Below are 15,373 nucleotides of genomic sequence, written 5' to 3' on the forward strand. Positions count from 1 at the left end.
GGGGGGGGGGGGGGGGGGGGGGGGGCTTGCGATGTCGCAATAACGGCCCTTCAGGTCCATGAACTCATTTTCGTCCTCATGTTCGTAGTTTATGAATCCAGCTGCGTTCAAAATTTGCAAACTCTACTCAATCAAAGGGTGACATTCGGGGGATGAAGTCGGGGGTCCAAGGTAATATGGCCAGTCACTTTCATCCTCAGTCGGGATGTCGTCCGGACTGTCATCAAGCCCTGAGCCGTCGTCCTCCATCTTAGCGAGGTAGGCTTTTGAACCCAGACTCCATCTGTAATACTGGGAAGTCTTGAGAGACTGGGTATGAAGTAATCAAAAGGTGCCTCGAAGTTGTCGGAATTCGAATCACTATCGGGATTTGGTCCACCTTTCATTCTCGCCATGATGATTTTTCTGGCTCTAACCTCGGCGATGCCGTGGTAGCGCTATGCAGATTATGCCAGAAATACAGGAAGATTTCTACTCGTAATAAAACGCATCGGAATCCCGATTGCGGATGAATAAAACCGAGGAAGTGCGGGTGAGCGCAAGTCAGCACTGCCGCTTTCGGTGTCTTTGGGCGTTTTGCTCAGACAGCACAAGGAACCAAAGTGAGAAGGAGTGAGGAATGTACCAATTGTAGATTCTTTCCAATTTGGAGTCTCCTTCAAAGCTTTGATGCTGTAAGCCAACTTTATCGTCACCCCCCCCCCCCCCCCCCCATAAACAGCACGCACGACGCCATGCCTCCAGAAGCATGTACTGATCGCTTCCCCCAAAAAGTCTGCGATTCGACATCGTGAGTTTCGCTGCATCAAAAGTCATCATGGAAATATTCAAAGCGCGCCGGAAGCATATGTAGGTTCCCGTTCTCGCTCTCTGCGTCTTTCTCGGTCGCGTACAAAGTCTGCCGTAGGTTCCTGATCGTCGGCGGGTGCTTCAAGCATGCGTGGTTCGCGAGGGGCGTATTCGTCTTCGCTATCTTCGTCTTCGTACTCGTCGCGGTCGCGTCGCTCGTGTTCACGTTCCTGTCGGCGACGTTCACGACGTTCGCGGCGTTCGCGATCTTCATCGCCATATGAGCGGGCTTCTTAGGTATGTCAGCTCTAGTCAACCGATCTACAACGTGGGAAGATACCTCTAATCTCCAATGTTTTATCGGCAAGTTTTTGTATCTCGTCTTTAGTCAGGACTCGAAGTACAATGACACAATCTAGACGTTCCTCAAAGCGTTCTTGTGCTTCCTCGAGGGCTTGTGGGTTGACAAGACGTCGATCAATTTTTGTCCAGCGAGCGCCTGCAGGAATGCCCTCTTTGGTGGTCTGCGGTGAAGGATCGTAAGAAGGATGTGTTTGCTATTTTGTTGTCTCAACGTACCTCTTTCAGTGGTGCAACGCCTTCGCGCACTGGGTTAGGGTCCTCAGGAAATTTTTGAGTAGGTCTTTTGAGGATACCTCTGACCCGCTGTGCCTCTTCCTTGTCGGATGGAGGCTCAACAATGCGAACTCGACTCTCTCTAGTAGTGCTTTCCGGCCACTCGCCGGGGACTGCGATAGTAGACGGTGCAATCTTATTGGGTACAGACTCGACACCATTTGGCCGTCTTTCCCTGTCTGAGCTTGCATTGTCATGCGAACCGTGCAGGTCTCTCTGAGCTTGCTCAATACGTCGACGATAGTCTTCGTCAGGATCGATGTCAAGCGCAGGCTCAGCGGGCGCGGGATAATCGCGCTCAGGAGCGCGCTGACGCTCCTCGGGCAGGTGGATGTGATCAGGCTCCGGGCCACGTTGTCGCTCATCGGGCACAAACCTTATGTCATGCTCTTGTGGCGGTGATGCATCTGCTCCAAGTGTGCGGTGGCGTCTTGAACTTCTGTGCTTCTCTTGGCCGCTGTCAGAGGATGAAGATTGTCTAGGTCTATCCCTTTCTCTCTCGCGCGGCCGGTCTCGAGTGCGTGTCTCGCAATCATGAAGCCTGTCTCGCTCTCTCTCGCTGTCCCTCTCCGCATCTCTCTCGCGACCTCTTTCACGCTCACGCTTCTCACGTTCACGCTCCTTGAGATCCCGCTCACGCTCTCTCTGCTTTCGCTCATACTCTAGTTCTCGCTCGCGCTGCTCCCGTTCTCTATCTTTGTTCTTTTCTCTTTCTCGATCACGGTCTTCGTACTCGCGATCACGGCCTTTGGCAGTACTGTCCGAGCCGTAGGCAGCGGCAGCCATAGCACCAAGACCGCCAATCGCAGCGGTGGCGGCGGCGGGCAGGAGTGTGTTGGTGAGGCTATCGCCGCTACCTCTAGGAGGAACGTCTCGTTCACGGTCTCGACGATCGCGGTCTCGCCTGTCTCGATCGTGGTGTCGGTCTCTTTCGGAAGCGTAACCGTCGTCTCGCAATCGATCCCTGTCCCTTGGACGGTACTCGCGGTCGCGATCGGACTCTTTTGGGTATTCGTAAGCGCGAGGGTCGCTGCGAGGTGGAGCGTGGTCGCGATCTGAATAGTAAGCATCGAAGCTTTCGTTGCTATCCTTATTCATGATATGGTTGTATCTGTCCTGGCTTCCGCTGCGAATGCCAAAACCTCTACGCTCCACACTACGGTCTTCATAGCGATGCACCGGGCGCGCACGCTCGGAATCCCTTGGATGGACGTCCCTTGTACGGTCTTGATGGACGGCAGTGGAATGGCGATTGGACGAGGAAGTATAACCATCGTTGTATTGAGGCTCTTGGTAGGACAATCTGTTGGATGATCGAGGAGGCTCTCGCGTGCTGTTGGTGCGACCGGCCCCGTCATTGAACTTGTCGAGAGCACGCGATGTAGGCGGGCCAGCATCTCGAGGAACCGAACGGGGAGGGTACGGCTCGATCAGCGCACTGGAGGGTCTAGGACGAGTTGTTTCGACACTGCCCGCGCGGTGACGCCAACGGGGTTCTGTATCTCTATACATGGCAGCCGGATCGGTGTAAGAGAAGCCCTGGTCGGGGTCGGTCTTTCTAGCCGAGGGACCGCTGAGATGATAGGCCTTGTGACGGTGATGCGAGGACGAGTGACGGTCCGAGGTGCGGTCGACACTGTTGCGGCGGTGCGAGGAGCCATGGCTTGTGTTGATGTCTATGTCGGCAACAAGACGCGACTTGCCGCCGCCGTCGATGCTGTACAGCTTCTTGTGAGAGTGATCTCTGTGCGACGTGGAGTAGTCGGGAGTGCGAGTAGCATAGACATGCGGGCTCGATGGGCTATGCGGACGATCGTGTGAGGATTGGACGACGGCAGGGCGGCTGCGCGGGTGCACGGGGATGTTTGGATTGCTGGTAATGGTGGTGGTAGGAAGTGCAGTGGGACGCGAGGGATCGGTCAAGGTCGAACGACGCGGTCTGCCCGAGTAGGCGTCTCGTGTGACGAAGGAGGTCGTCGAGATGGGCACAATGCGCTCACCACTGGACCTGGGCGAAGCATAGGCGGCGGAGGTGGGTGCAGGATAGTAGCCGTCCGACAGTCGAGCCGGATGAGCCAAACGGCGGCTTCCTGGGGACGAGGGTCGATGGTAAGACATGGCCGTCTGGATTGACGCCGACGCCGTTACCGCTGCCGAATGTATAAGGTGTCGATGTGAATATGGATGCTGCTGCCGGTGTGAAAGCCTGTCTGCGAAGGTGCGGAAAGAAGCAAAAGTCGAGTCCTTGAATGCGCCCAAGATCCAAGCTGCCGGTTTTGTCGCTCACTTGTTGGCTGCTGACATTGCCCGTCACGCACACAAGCAGAAGCACGATGGCGTAGCCCCCCGTACCTACAAACCACACGGCCCGTTCCTCGACAGGACAATGAAACGCTTGTTTGTCCCACGACTTGCTGCTGTCTTTACAACCGCAGAGACCTCTTTCCCGATTGACAACTTGAAGGGAGTCTTTGAACTTATGCCGTTTCTGCGAATTCTAGTGCCAACAAGTCGGGCATCAGAGGAAACAGGCGGGGGGCTTTCTGTTCTCGTGCCCTTCCAAAACGCTCGTCCCACATACCAGGTTTGACCACGCTCCTGAAACGCCTACCGCCCTGACAGAAGCTCTCTTCACCAACAATCCCTCCTTGCTTCGCATCATGCACTTGGCATTTTCTAACCGACTGACAAACATCTCTGACCTTTCTTTGTTTTCCGCATACCACTAGATTCACCGACAATCCCAACAGCATGCCAGATTGTCTACTTGTCCGAAACGTCGCTGCATGGTCCGCACATTGTTGCCTAGCTCTTCACTCTCAACAAAATCACCGGAATATGTGTGAAGTCTTGGGCTGCCACGAATATCATCAAAGTCTTTGTCTTTCTCCACTACTGCCCCACTATCCCCTTTTCTTTCTCTGGGCAACTATATGCCTCAATCTACATGAGCATGGAACCTCCATTTGTACTGATCATGCTTCCCGTCAAGTTCTTGTCCTTCATTGCATAAATGTATGCTTCGGCTACATCCTCGACCTGCCCGATCTTGCCCGTTGCCATCTTGCTCTCGAACTGCTTGAAAGTCTGCTCCCTGTGCTCCTCCGGAATACCATCCCATAGTGGGGTAAGTACAGCACCGGGAGAAACCAGATTGACACGAATGGGCTTCATATCCAGCGCGAGACCTCTTGTTGTGCCTTGTAAAGCCGTGGCAAATCCATTGATGACGCTCCAGTTGGGGATGGGCTTCTCACTGACATTGCCGGTGGTCAATGTGATGGATGATGTTGTGCTCTTCTCAAGGACCTTTGCTGCATACTTGGCCACCATGAGCGGTGCAAAAAATCTGACCATACCAGCTTGAATCGTCTTATCCATAGTTGCCTCTTCGAGCGGCATCATGGCCAGGGAATCTCCCGCGGTGAAGACGACATGGTTGACAGATCCAGCTTTCTTGAACAGCTGCTCCACATTTGATTCAAGGCTAGCTTGCTCGCCCATGTTGGCTGCATAGCCCTCAATGCGCTTTGCGGCTGATGGGTATGCCTTTTGCAACTTGACGACAGCTTCTTGAACTCTAGACTCGTTTGAGGAAGAGATGATGACATGGGCACCATTCTCTAATGATGCTTCGGCAACTCCATAACCGATTCCTATGGGTTTGTCAGTCAGGTGAAGAGCTACAAGCTTGACCAAACCACTCACCAGCGCTGCCTCCGATGATCAACACACGTTGGTCCTTGAGCTTGCTGTTGTACTTGTTCTGGTCAGACATGATTGCTTGATCGCTAGTGTTTGTGTGCGGTTGTGTCTTTCATCAAGTTGATGACGACTGGGATACATATAATGGAGATCGTCGGATTTAATCACTTGTTAAGACCGACACACGTCATGGGTGTGAACTTTGAACGGTGCTACGGCATCGTCGGTCTCCGTCACTCTACAGCGAGGCCGGCTGTCACCTTCGGATGTAAGATCAATGGCTTTGTAATAAGACATGTTGGATGTTGCACATAATATAGTGTCAGTCGAAGAACATAATGTACATTGGAAAGCCTCTATATGTGATCTCTTATCCAGCCCTACAGGAACTGCCATCTAGTGTTGATTTGCTTACGTTTCACCTGCAAGTATAGTCAGTATGTGTAGGTAGATATCGGGCAAGGCGACATACTAGGGGTGCAACAGCGACAGTGGCTACAGCAAGTGCTGCTACTGTTGCCAGCATCTGGAGCTTGTTAAAGTCCTTGCCGAGGATATCAAAGGAGAAACTCGGGCTAATTCTAGTGCTGAATATATCCAGACCATAAGCAAATACCAAACTAGTGCTTTCAAGCACGGCTGGGCTGGTCGTAATAGCATTGACACCGTAAATCTCGCGCTGGTGGTTGAGATACCATTTGGGGTCAAATTCGAGGACTGGTGTGTAGCGCATCAGTCCCTCCATCATCTCGTCTTTGGTGGCATCTCTTCCGACAGGTCTGCGTGGGTCGATCACATGGCGAGGAATGCCAATGACAGCATTGGACTCTGGCAGAACAGCCAACAATGCTCTTGAAGTGATTCCCTGTCTGGTTTGTGTCACAGCGAGCTTGGAAATTGGCTCGCGAATACGGTACGACTGCGCGATTACATGAGGCTGATAGCTGTAATCAGCTTCTGAAGAGTTCTTGGCGGCGTTTTGAGGTCCTCTGTCGTTTGAAAAAGGCGACTCGAACATTTCTCCGATAATGAGCTGGTAACCCTTGACACCATCTGCTGTTGGTTGAGAAGCAAAGGAGTAAGCGAACCAGTTCTCAGACATGGTCGAAGCGATGGGCAAAGTCGTGTCAACTCCTTGGTGTGAAGCAACGTAGACCACGGATCCTGACAAGGCGTCAAGTACACTGACTGTGGCTGACATTGTCTTGTCTGAGCAAGTGATGACCAGAAGAGTGTTGGGGTTAAGATACTTGTAGAGTACCTTGCGATCGCCCAAAACCTTTCCAATAGAGGCAACAGGGTCGTCAAGCGGACGGGGGGTCATGCTGTAGACTTCCTCTCCATTACCAGGTGAGAATTTCCATGATGCGGCCTCAGCAATGGGCCCACCCACGACCTTACCATTCTTCAAGCCGTAGGCATACTTAACATCGAGGCTCAGATCTGACGATAGCAAAGATCTGGTGTAGGCCACCTCGGCTCCGTTGGATGCGTTGAAGAGTCTGTGCTGGCTTCCGTCAACACTGGTTGCCAAGATCGTGCCATCTGGGCGAGCAGTGAGCTTGGGTGACTGCCAGGGAGAGGGAGCTGCGTCGTTGACGATCTTGACGTTCCAAACGGCGCTGCCCTCACTACCTGCATCTAGAGCAATCAAGCGGCCACTTTCAGTAGCGCAAATAACTCTCTTGTGGAAGCCAAAGATGTTAGTAGAGTCTAGATCGGCATCAGACGATCCAAGGCCTACGCTGCCGGCGATACGACCAGGCAGAGCTGCAAGATAAGCAGGAAGAGACTCCAAGGCTGCGATATGTCTTGTCACTCTGTGTATGTAAGCTTGTACGGGGTTAGAGTGACCTTCGATCTGAAGCTCGTGGACAAGACCTTCGGGGGCAGGAAGATACGCCCAAACAGCGGATTTGATGCTGCTGAGTGCCTCGGGTCGTTCCCAAACCGGAGTTCCGTCGCGAATGAGAATCCACTCGCCAGATGCCAGGTAGACAGCAGAGCGTACGGCAGAAACGGTATCAGACTTGACCGAGACTTCAGAGACGGCGTGAAGCGGAGCATGATCGCCTTGCAGAGTGATACCAGCAGCGGCCTTCAAGGACCATCGTGCCAACACACCATGTGAAGCAGAAGAGACGACCGTCACCTCCGACTCTGAGACGCGAGTAAAGTATACATTGGCCTCAGAGGTACTGACAGAGAAGGCAGCCTTGCCCGTAAGCTTGGGGAGCGAGTAGGCCTTGGAGACGGTAGACTTGACAAGATCGACATGGTAGACTTCAGCCCAGTTCTGAGAACGAGTCTCGTAGTGGACTAGGAAGTGGGGCTGGGCATTGACGTGATAGGGAGCATGAAGCGAGAGACGGATGACGTCTTGAGCAGCGTCAACGTTGAAGGTAGACACGGTCTTGGAGCCAATAACGTTGATCTTGAGCGTGGAGCGGGCCTTGTCGGTCCAGGCAATAATAGGGGAGGCAGAGTTGGCGCCAACAGACAGGATCTCGGCAGGAGAGGCAAGATCGCTTTCAGTGGTCAAAGTGTATTGGTCGATCTTGTGTCCAGTAACAGGGTCCAAGGAAACAACCTTGATCTTGAAGCCTCCGAGCATTGAAGTGTGCAGGGAAATGTAGAAGATGTGCGTGGACGAGACGGACAGCTGGAAAGGACTATCTCCACTCTCGTCTCTGAAGAGCCACTTGGAAGAACCGTCCTGGCGAGCGAGTCTCTGGACAGTGGGCAGAGGTCCTCCGGTCAGGACGATGGCATCCTTGCTTCCACCCTGCTCGTTGACCTCGGGGATCTCGACAATCTCCAAATCTTTCACACTGGCTCCTCCCAGATCAAAGGACCATGCTTGGCGACCATCGGCAGCACTCCATGCGGCAACTTGGCCATCGACGGCGCTGATGACGAGATTCTGGTCCTGGGCAGCGCGGAGGAATGTCGAGGTCGAATTGTTTGTAGGGGAGAGTTGTTGGCGCCATCGCAATGAGCCATCTTTGGGATTGACGGCTCCGAGGATCGCCTTGTCTGAGAGGGTGTAGAGCAGCGAGGCTTTGGACGCGGCGACGGGCTGGTGGAAGAAGGTCGTCTGTTCCTGGGGTGCGCCGACGAGGGCGAGATGCCAATCTACTTTCCAAGCATCATCGACAAAGACGGCCTGACATGCTGGCAGGACCAAGCCAGCTGCTGCGACAAGCGCAGATTGAATTCGCATTTCGCTTGTTCTGAACAACAGAACTGACGGCCTCTTCTGCTCCTGCCGCCATCGACTATGAACAGCATGCACCTAGAGCTCCTTCCCCACTTCCGAAGTTTTGCCTCGACAATCTGGGAGCTTCTTCCGCTTAGATTGAGCTGCCCTAACCATCCGCTCTTCCTGCCTTGCAACTCGATCGACCAGCTATGGACATTGCCATACACTTTCTCACCCGCCTTGTTCATCAATATTTCATCAATCGCATTGTTGCAAGCGAGCACCCGCATGTTGGGTCGCTTGCAAGCCTGGTCGCGACCCCAGTCCTCAGTCCCTGGTGACGTCGGGTTCGGCAGCCATCGTGCCGTGTGAACTGGCGAGCTGCACCTCCTTGTGGCTTGCTTTGACTTGTAATTTGGTCCTTCCATCGCCGTATCTACAGCCGGAAGGGTACGCATGTCTCAACCCTATAGCTAGCAGCCACGATCCGCTTGAGATCTGGCGCCCCTGATGCATTGCTCCGATTGACTCCTGCACAGATTCGCGGTATGGAAAATGTTGAACCAGAGCAAGCGCATGGTGAACGTGCCTGGCACCTTTCGTCGCCAATAAATACAAAGCCATCGTCGAATGAACAAAGGTACACGACAATCGGCCAAGTTTGATGAGACATGTCGTGTTGAAGGTCGTCTCAGAGTGCCTCGAAGCCGAGGCGCGCCTTCGCTCAAACGCGCACGATCCATGACTCTCGTGCCGAAATTGAAATCTGATATCGGGAGGCAGTTCTACATGTCGTTATATCCCAACGCGTCTCCTCATCCCTAATCTTTGTTCATACCCAATAATTCTGGTGCTTTTTTGCTCGTCGCTGTACATACGTATACATACCCTCACATCTACCCGACCCCATCAACCTGGCCGTATGTACAGTGCACTTTGAGTGGCCGGGCGCTTTCCTTGATCACTTCCTCCAACGAAACCTTCAATCAACAACGTGCCAAGATGTGAGCCTCCGACCATGTGCATCCTGAATAATTAACCAGCCTCTTTGCTGCTCTTATTCTCGTAAAGTTTCCGCGCGACTGACATGATCTGAGCCAGCACGTTACGATCTAACGACTGATCTGCATCTCTTGCTGGTCAGGAGCCCTGCAGTAGCGGAATACGGAATTGGCTCGCCGACAGCCTCCTTCAACCCGTGGTCTCCCATTCATCCACTTCCTTGACTGTGGAAATCATTGACATTTGAATTTTGTCTCTTGACTGAGTGTCGACTTTTGTCTTGCAAATTCGCGTTCATACTGGAGCGATCGGCCAGGATGTCGCGAGCGGTCCCCCAAAGGTCTCTATGTCTTCCATGTGAAACCTTCTCCACGTCACAGACTGAACGTGATGCTATAGGGAATACCACATTGTCGTTCTTGGCTCAGGTCAGCATCACGTATCTATCAGACTCCGTTGATCTTATTCACTAACATTGTACAGGTGGTGTTGGAAAGAGTTGTTTAACAGGTATCTACCGTTCAAGCAGCTACCATCTCTGGCGCGACTAACAATCCAAAAGCACAATTCGTACAAGGTGTATGGATAGAACGATATGACCCGACCATTGAGGACTCGTATCGAAAACAAATCGATGTCGATGTACGCTCAACTACGTCCCACCTGAAGCCTGCCCTGCTAACTCACACCAGGGTCGACAAGTAATACTCGAAATCCTCGATACGGCCGGAACAGAACAATTCAGTAAGTCAACCTTCCAAATCAATGTCAGTGCTCCTTGCTAACATATGCTCAGCTGCCATGCGGTAAGAACGCAAAGACTGACTAGCTGCACCCATCTAACCAAATATCATAGGGAACTATACATGAAATCCGGCCAAGGCTTCCTCCTCGTCTTCAGCATAACCTCCTCCTCCTCCCTAAAAGAGCTCTCCGAACTCCGCGAACAACTCGTAAACCTAAAAGACGACCCAAACGTCCCCATAGTTTTGGTAGGCAACAAATCCGATCTCGAAGAAGACCGTGCGGTTTCTCGAGCTCAGGCTTTTGCTGTTTCTTCGGGTTGGGGGAACGTGCCTTATTATGAGACTAGTGCGAGGAGGCGGCAGAACGTTACAGAGGTGTTTGTGGATGTCTGTAGACAGATTATTCATAGGGATTTGCAGAGGGGGAGGAGTGGGGGTGGTGGGGGTGAGGATAGGAGGAGGAGGAGGGAGGATGAGGGGGATGGGGATAGGAGGAGGAGGAGCAGACGCAGGCATAACAGGTGTGTCATATTATGAGCTGCTCGCTTTTCTTCTTCTTTCCTTCCCTCTACGTCTCGTGTATGCTGTCAGCTTTCAACCTTTCTTCTTTTGTCTCTTTTTCTCATGGGTCAAGAACGGATATGCTGGGATACAATCCGACGGGAAAAGTTTGTCTTTGAAAGCAGTCACCATAGTTTGACACTGTCTTGTGGATACATATATATGATTGAAGTACTGTACTTTTGCAGACCATTATACACGAATTTGAGTATAGCAAACGGGATTGCTCCCCATAACCTTTTTGTCAGCAAAATCAACGCCATAGCAACTCTCATAAAAACTAAATGAGACCAGCCCATATGCATGTTTTCCCATCCTTTTGCGAATCAAAGTGCCTGTCCGGGCGGTGAAAGTGGTCGCTCATCATGGTCGACCGGCGGCGGTAACGAAGGGGTAGTCATATGCCTGGCACCGCTGTTGGCGAAAGTGCTCGACGCATCCCAGCCCATTCGATCGTGCGTGCGTATCCTCGGGCTTGAAAAGTTGCGTGCAAGTGGCGGTGTGCTTAGCCCTGACTGCTCGAGCGGTGTAATGGGCGAGACCTCTTCATCTTCGTTTCGCTGTCTTTGCGTGTATACTGGGGCAGGACTATTCGGCGTCGATATCATATCGTCTAGCATGTTGGTAGGCGATGTTGGTCGCGCGAATTCTGGATCGGAGCTTTTGCGGTCGCTGTAGTGCATCTGCATGCGACCTCCCAATTTACGCAACTCGTATGTCGGCGGATTAGGACTTGACTGTGCCCTTCGCGCATCGAATGATACAAACTCTTGCGGCTTCCTCAGCGTAGCCCATCGCTCTTTCCATCCCGTGATCAACGACCAGCGGAACAAGAGCACAAACAGTTCGATGCCTAAAAGCGAGATCATGATCAACATGGCTCCAATAGTCGGCTCGCTGATTAGCCATCCCTGACTCAAGTGTATGCAGGCATCTCGGTCGCCTCCACTTTGGATCAGGCATATGACCCATGGAAGTACTCGTGAATAATCATGTAGCACCGATTCCTCGATCTTGTCAAGATACACAAAGACGACGGCGAAGAAGATGACGTCGACGAGTACGATGGTGACAATCAGCATACCACGCCATTGCAGATAAAGTACACTCTTCAATCTGCGATAGATCACGCGTGCTCTCTGAGATTTGGCGCTCATCATTGACATTGGCAGACTCTTTGCAGATCCCTGCGAGCTAGGTCTTGCGCTGTCTTCCCAAAGACTATCGAAGAAGACACGAAGGCAGTAACCAAAGCTGCATGCCACGTCAGCTTGATGAGTGAAGTCCGAGAGTACAATACGTACGTGCTGATTTGAACGATTGAGGCTGCTCCTGCGACGGCAAGTAGCCATCCCCAGAATGTCACCATTGAGTCATCATGGTTGATGTGGCACGCATTGCCGAAGCGAAAAGAGACCCCCGATATGCTGGTAGCGGACGTGAAGAGTGCTGCTGGTACTCCCCAGCCAACTGCTTGTGAGATGTAGAAGAAACGCGGACCGGGGACGATATCCCAGACAACGGTAAGATGCATCGAGAAAGATCGAATGAAGACTGAAATGATCAGTTTGTGACATCCATAAGCATGAGTATGTGCTTACTCCAGAAGGTACCAGCAAGTGCTCCAGCTAGCAGGAATGCTCCGGACCATGCGCACGTCATCGAGGTATACATGTCGTTTGGTGTGATTCCGTCGTAACACTGATCAGGCGCTGCTCCCAATGGTATCACAAATGCAAGCTGGCCAAGTCAGCAAGCCGGTCTCTGGTACTTCTCTACAAACTTACATTGATGAACATGACGGCAATGATCAGGCATTGTGTAAGATAATGACTTCGCGTCCGTGCTGTGGGGAGCAAGAAGTTCGAAATGAGCATGAAGCTCTGGAGTGCTAGGCCAACTACGTTGAGCCAACCTGCGACAGTACCAAGCGTTTCAAAGTCTGGTAAAGAGATTCAGCAAGTCACACGAAGTCAGCATCGGTCGACACTTACTGTCCGAGTACGCCCAGTATGATGCTGGACAAGGTAGACAACATAATGGTGAATTCGGATCCTGGCTCTGCACAGAACAAAGACGGCCACCGATATCTGACACGTATCAGCGATGTGATCCTAAGAGTAAAGCGCGAGACCACATACAGCCACCACCTGATGGGAAAAGGGAAGCGTCGTAGAAAGGAGCTATGCACCCTCCGTGCAGTGTAGAGTTGAGGAACATGACAGCAGTGCGTTTCTGGCACGAGAGCCACACGTCGAGGAGTGGCACAATATAGGGAGGACGATCAAACTGCTCTCAGCGTGTCCCGTGTTGTGATGAGCGAACATATATAAGGACCAAGACAATCGGTTAAACCCTGCGGGGGTTCGGAGGATGTTGGAGGCGTCCAATATAAGCGTGCTCAATGTGGAAGGCAGTCTCTTGTCGACAGCCAATCTCGAAGTGATGTTGGGACCAGATCACCAATGATGGAGGAGGAAGGAGCTGGGCAGGTCGCGTGGGGTTGATCTTGCTAAAAGTTGACAGTATGGAGAAAGAGGATCGAGAAGGACGGTTCAAGAAAGATCTCTAGTTTGGCAGGTGGGTGACCGTAGTGGCGGTACAAGCTGGGTCGCCTTGCCCAGGCCTGGAGTGGCAGATTCATTGAGAAAGGCCACCGAATACTTCCCACGGCTTGTTCTTTTCTTGGAGATCGCAAGGCTTCGCTTCAGCCCACTAGACTAACCTTCTCTTTTGCCGACTCCTTGTGCATGGCTACAAGAGACATTGATCTTCGTTGCGCAACAGGAAGCTTTGGTCACGATAGCGCACAAGGGGCAATTCCCTCCCTGTCACCTCTCAGCGTTCACGATGCACGTTATCATCAAGGATCGCACGGCCTGCCGCTTTAGCGGCCGGTTTTGAAGGTGGCCACTCGGATGCGTCAAAACACATATTTTGCGTCAACCTGCCCAAGGCGCTCGCCTGTGCTGCAGACCTGCATGATGGTTTGGGGTTGGCGCGGCTGGAGCAGGCGAAGGCCACGACTCTCTAGCCGCCTCGCCGTGTGCAGAGAGTGATGGTGGAGGTAGGAAATTAAAATCCCTTGGAGGATTCGCAGCTTCGTCCTCTCGGCTCGGCAAAAGAAGCGATCATGACCCAAAATATATTGGTACCGTATTTGGGAGATGGACAATAATGTTGACTTGATAAACAGCATTTTCACGACCGAGTAGACAGCATATCTGCTTCAAGCAGCTCGAAAAGGATTCTCTGACCGCATGCATGAGCCTCGCTCTTTTCGCTTGCTCGAGCATGCACTCGAAACGCCCGACTTGCTGGAAGCCCAAGCCAAGCATGTCTTTGCAATATAATCCGTGCCTCACAGTGCCTGCAGGATTTTGGCTGACGGCGGGATCATCCTGCCACAAACGGTCATCTCGCGGAAGAGCACGAGAAAACACATGTGCCGCGGACAAGACACGCGACCAATTGTGTGTCTTTGTCCACGTCCTGTCTCATCATTGGGCATATGTACAAGCGCGATCCCACAATCGTGGGTGAATCTACCAACATGGGCAGGCCTGATCAATGTCGAACGACAATGACACACTTAGTGCCTGTCAGTCTCACACAAGCATTGCGGAGTTGAGAACCACATTCGTATTTCAGCACTAGTCGGATCGGAAATTTTCCTGCCGGACATGAGCCATGATCTAGAGAAGGGCGTGATGCAATTGGATATAGAACTGAGACAACAAGCAAGACCTCAATTCAATATACCACGTACGAGCTCGGACAAGAGGGAGATTCCTACGCTCCTTTCAGATTGCCATGGTCGTGTCGGGCAGATTTCGGACGTCGCTGCGCCGCACACGAAGCAGTACCCATCGTTACACCGACGCATCACAGGCGATTAAAAGACCAAACACAAACACGAGAAGCTACATGTTATCAGTCCACAGAAACAGGTAGAATGAAAAGGAAACCTTGTGAAAAGGTTCAGGGGAGATACTGACCAGCAACATGAATCCCATGATTGACCATATCTCCCAGCCGCCAGCCCATACTCTGCCTCTGGCCATGTTCATTTGCTGACGCCAAAATCGATGGCCGCCAATGAGGATTACGACGATTGCGGCACTCTGGAACAGAGCCGCTAGAGGCTTCCCGAGAGTGTGATAGCCAAACACAGGATCTGAAGCTGGATCTGGCGAGTGCTGAAGACTGAAGAGCTGCGCGGTGACAATCCCCAGCATCGATAGAGCAAGCGATGTTCGTTGGTAGGCAAGAAATGTCCTCTCATTCGCTACATGAAAAAAGTCAATTGTCTTCTCCAATTTTTAGGCCTGCCTGTGAATTGCAAGGTGTAACGTGGTAACGTGCTCTGAATGGCTGTGTAGATCGAAAGTACATACCAAGATGATCTCTACAATCCGCGTGAGGAACATGTAATTGTATATAGTGCTTCCACCATCTCCTCAAGCCACTAAATCTTGTAAAGTTTTCACCAACACTAGACGTATTTGTCGCGTCTATTGAAGCCGATCTCACGATTGTCTCTAGACTCGTGTGTCGTACTAAATCAAGTTCTGTAGCTTCGCGCTCGTCGTCAATTTCATTGGGCGAGCATTTGTGATGAGTGTCTTGCGAGTTGACGGCATGTGGACTTTCGCGCCGAGCTGAATTTGACATACTACACTGTAACAAGTGACATTACGAACTGACGGTGGAGACGGGTGGAAGCATGCGT

At 52.1% G+C, this 15,373-nt stretch overlaps 6 protein-coding genes across 6 annotated transcripts; 1 reads left to right on the forward strand and 5 right to left on the reverse strand.

The window, feature by feature from the left end:
• Window positions 1-827: 827 nt before the first annotated feature.
• On the reverse strand, window positions 828-3,543 carry AUEXF2481DRAFT_6529 (uncharacterized protein; the record flags this gene model as incomplete). The annotated part of the gene is made up of 3 exons (XM_013486483.1): window positions 828-1,081; window positions 1,130-1,313; window positions 1,369-3,543. The coding sequence occupies 3 exons, from the start codon at window positions 3,541-3,543 to the stop codon at window positions 828-830; spliced, it is 2,613 nt and encodes an 870-aa protein (XP_013341937.1).
• Window positions 3,544-4,368: 825 nt separating this feature from the next.
• On the reverse strand, window positions 4,369-5,203 carry AUEXF2481DRAFT_31034 (uncharacterized protein; the record flags this gene model as incomplete). The annotated part of the gene is made up of 2 exons (XM_013486541.1): window positions 4,369-5,081; window positions 5,134-5,203. The coding sequence occupies 2 exons, from the start codon at window positions 5,201-5,203 to the stop codon at window positions 4,369-4,371; spliced, it is 783 nt and encodes a 260-aa protein (XP_013341995.1).
• A 269-nt stretch (window positions 5,204-5,472) lies between these two features.
• AUEXF2481DRAFT_41682 (uncharacterized protein) lies at window positions 5,473-8,762 on the reverse strand. The gene has a single exon (XM_013486582.1). The coding sequence runs from the start codon at window positions 8,351-8,353 to the stop codon at window positions 5,549-5,551; it is 2,805 nt and encodes a 934-aa protein (XP_013342036.1). The 5' UTR covers window positions 8,354-8,762; the 3' UTR covers window positions 5,473-5,548.
• Window positions 8,763-9,305: 543 nt separating this feature from the next.
• AUEXF2481DRAFT_41685 (uncharacterized protein) lies at window positions 9,306-10,870 on the forward strand. The gene is made up of 8 exons (XM_013486583.1): window positions 9,306-9,336; window positions 9,434-9,674; window positions 9,734-9,762; window positions 9,818-9,844; window positions 9,897-9,976; window positions 10,027-10,078; window positions 10,131-10,140; window positions 10,191-10,870. The coding sequence occupies exons 2-8, from the start codon at window positions 9,652-9,654 to the stop codon at window positions 10,615-10,617; spliced, it is 648 nt and encodes a 215-aa protein (XP_013342037.1). The 5' UTR covers window positions 9,306-9,336; window positions 9,434-9,651; the 3' UTR covers window positions 10,618-10,870.
• A 97-nt stretch (window positions 10,871-10,967) lies between these two features.
• On the reverse strand, window positions 10,968-12,861 carry AUEXF2481DRAFT_6533 (uncharacterized protein; the record flags this gene model as incomplete). Its single annotated transcript, XM_013486484.1, has 6 exons — window positions 10,968-11,895; window positions 11,946-12,195; window positions 12,243-12,381; window positions 12,429-12,583; window positions 12,636-12,731; window positions 12,783-12,861. The coding sequence occupies 6 exons, from the start codon at window positions 12,859-12,861 to the stop codon at window positions 10,968-10,970; spliced, it is 1,647 nt and encodes a 548-aa protein (XP_013341938.1).
• Window positions 12,862-14,280: 1,419 nt separating this feature from the next.
• Window positions 14,281-15,366, reverse strand: AUEXF2481DRAFT_41688 (uncharacterized protein). Its single transcript, XM_013486584.1, has 4 exons — window positions 15,039-15,366; window positions 14,640-14,929; window positions 14,411-14,564; window positions 14,281-14,315 (listed from the first exon to the last, which is right to left on the reverse strand). The coding sequence occupies exons 1-3, from the start codon at window positions 15,313-15,315 to the stop codon at window positions 14,514-14,516; spliced, it is 618 nt and encodes a 205-aa protein (XP_013342038.1). The 5' UTR covers window positions 15,316-15,366; the 3' UTR covers window positions 14,281-14,315; window positions 14,411-14,513.
• Window positions 15,367-15,373: the final 7 nt, after the last annotated feature.

The sequence above is a fragment of the Aureobasidium subglaciale genome (genome assembly GCF_000721755.1).
Source record: "Aureobasidium subglaciale EXF-2481 unplaced genomic scaffold scaffold_16, whole genome shotgun sequence".
Lineage (NCBI taxonomy): Eukaryota > Fungi > Ascomycota > Dothideomycetes > Dothideales > Saccotheciaceae > Aureobasidium > Aureobasidium subglaciale.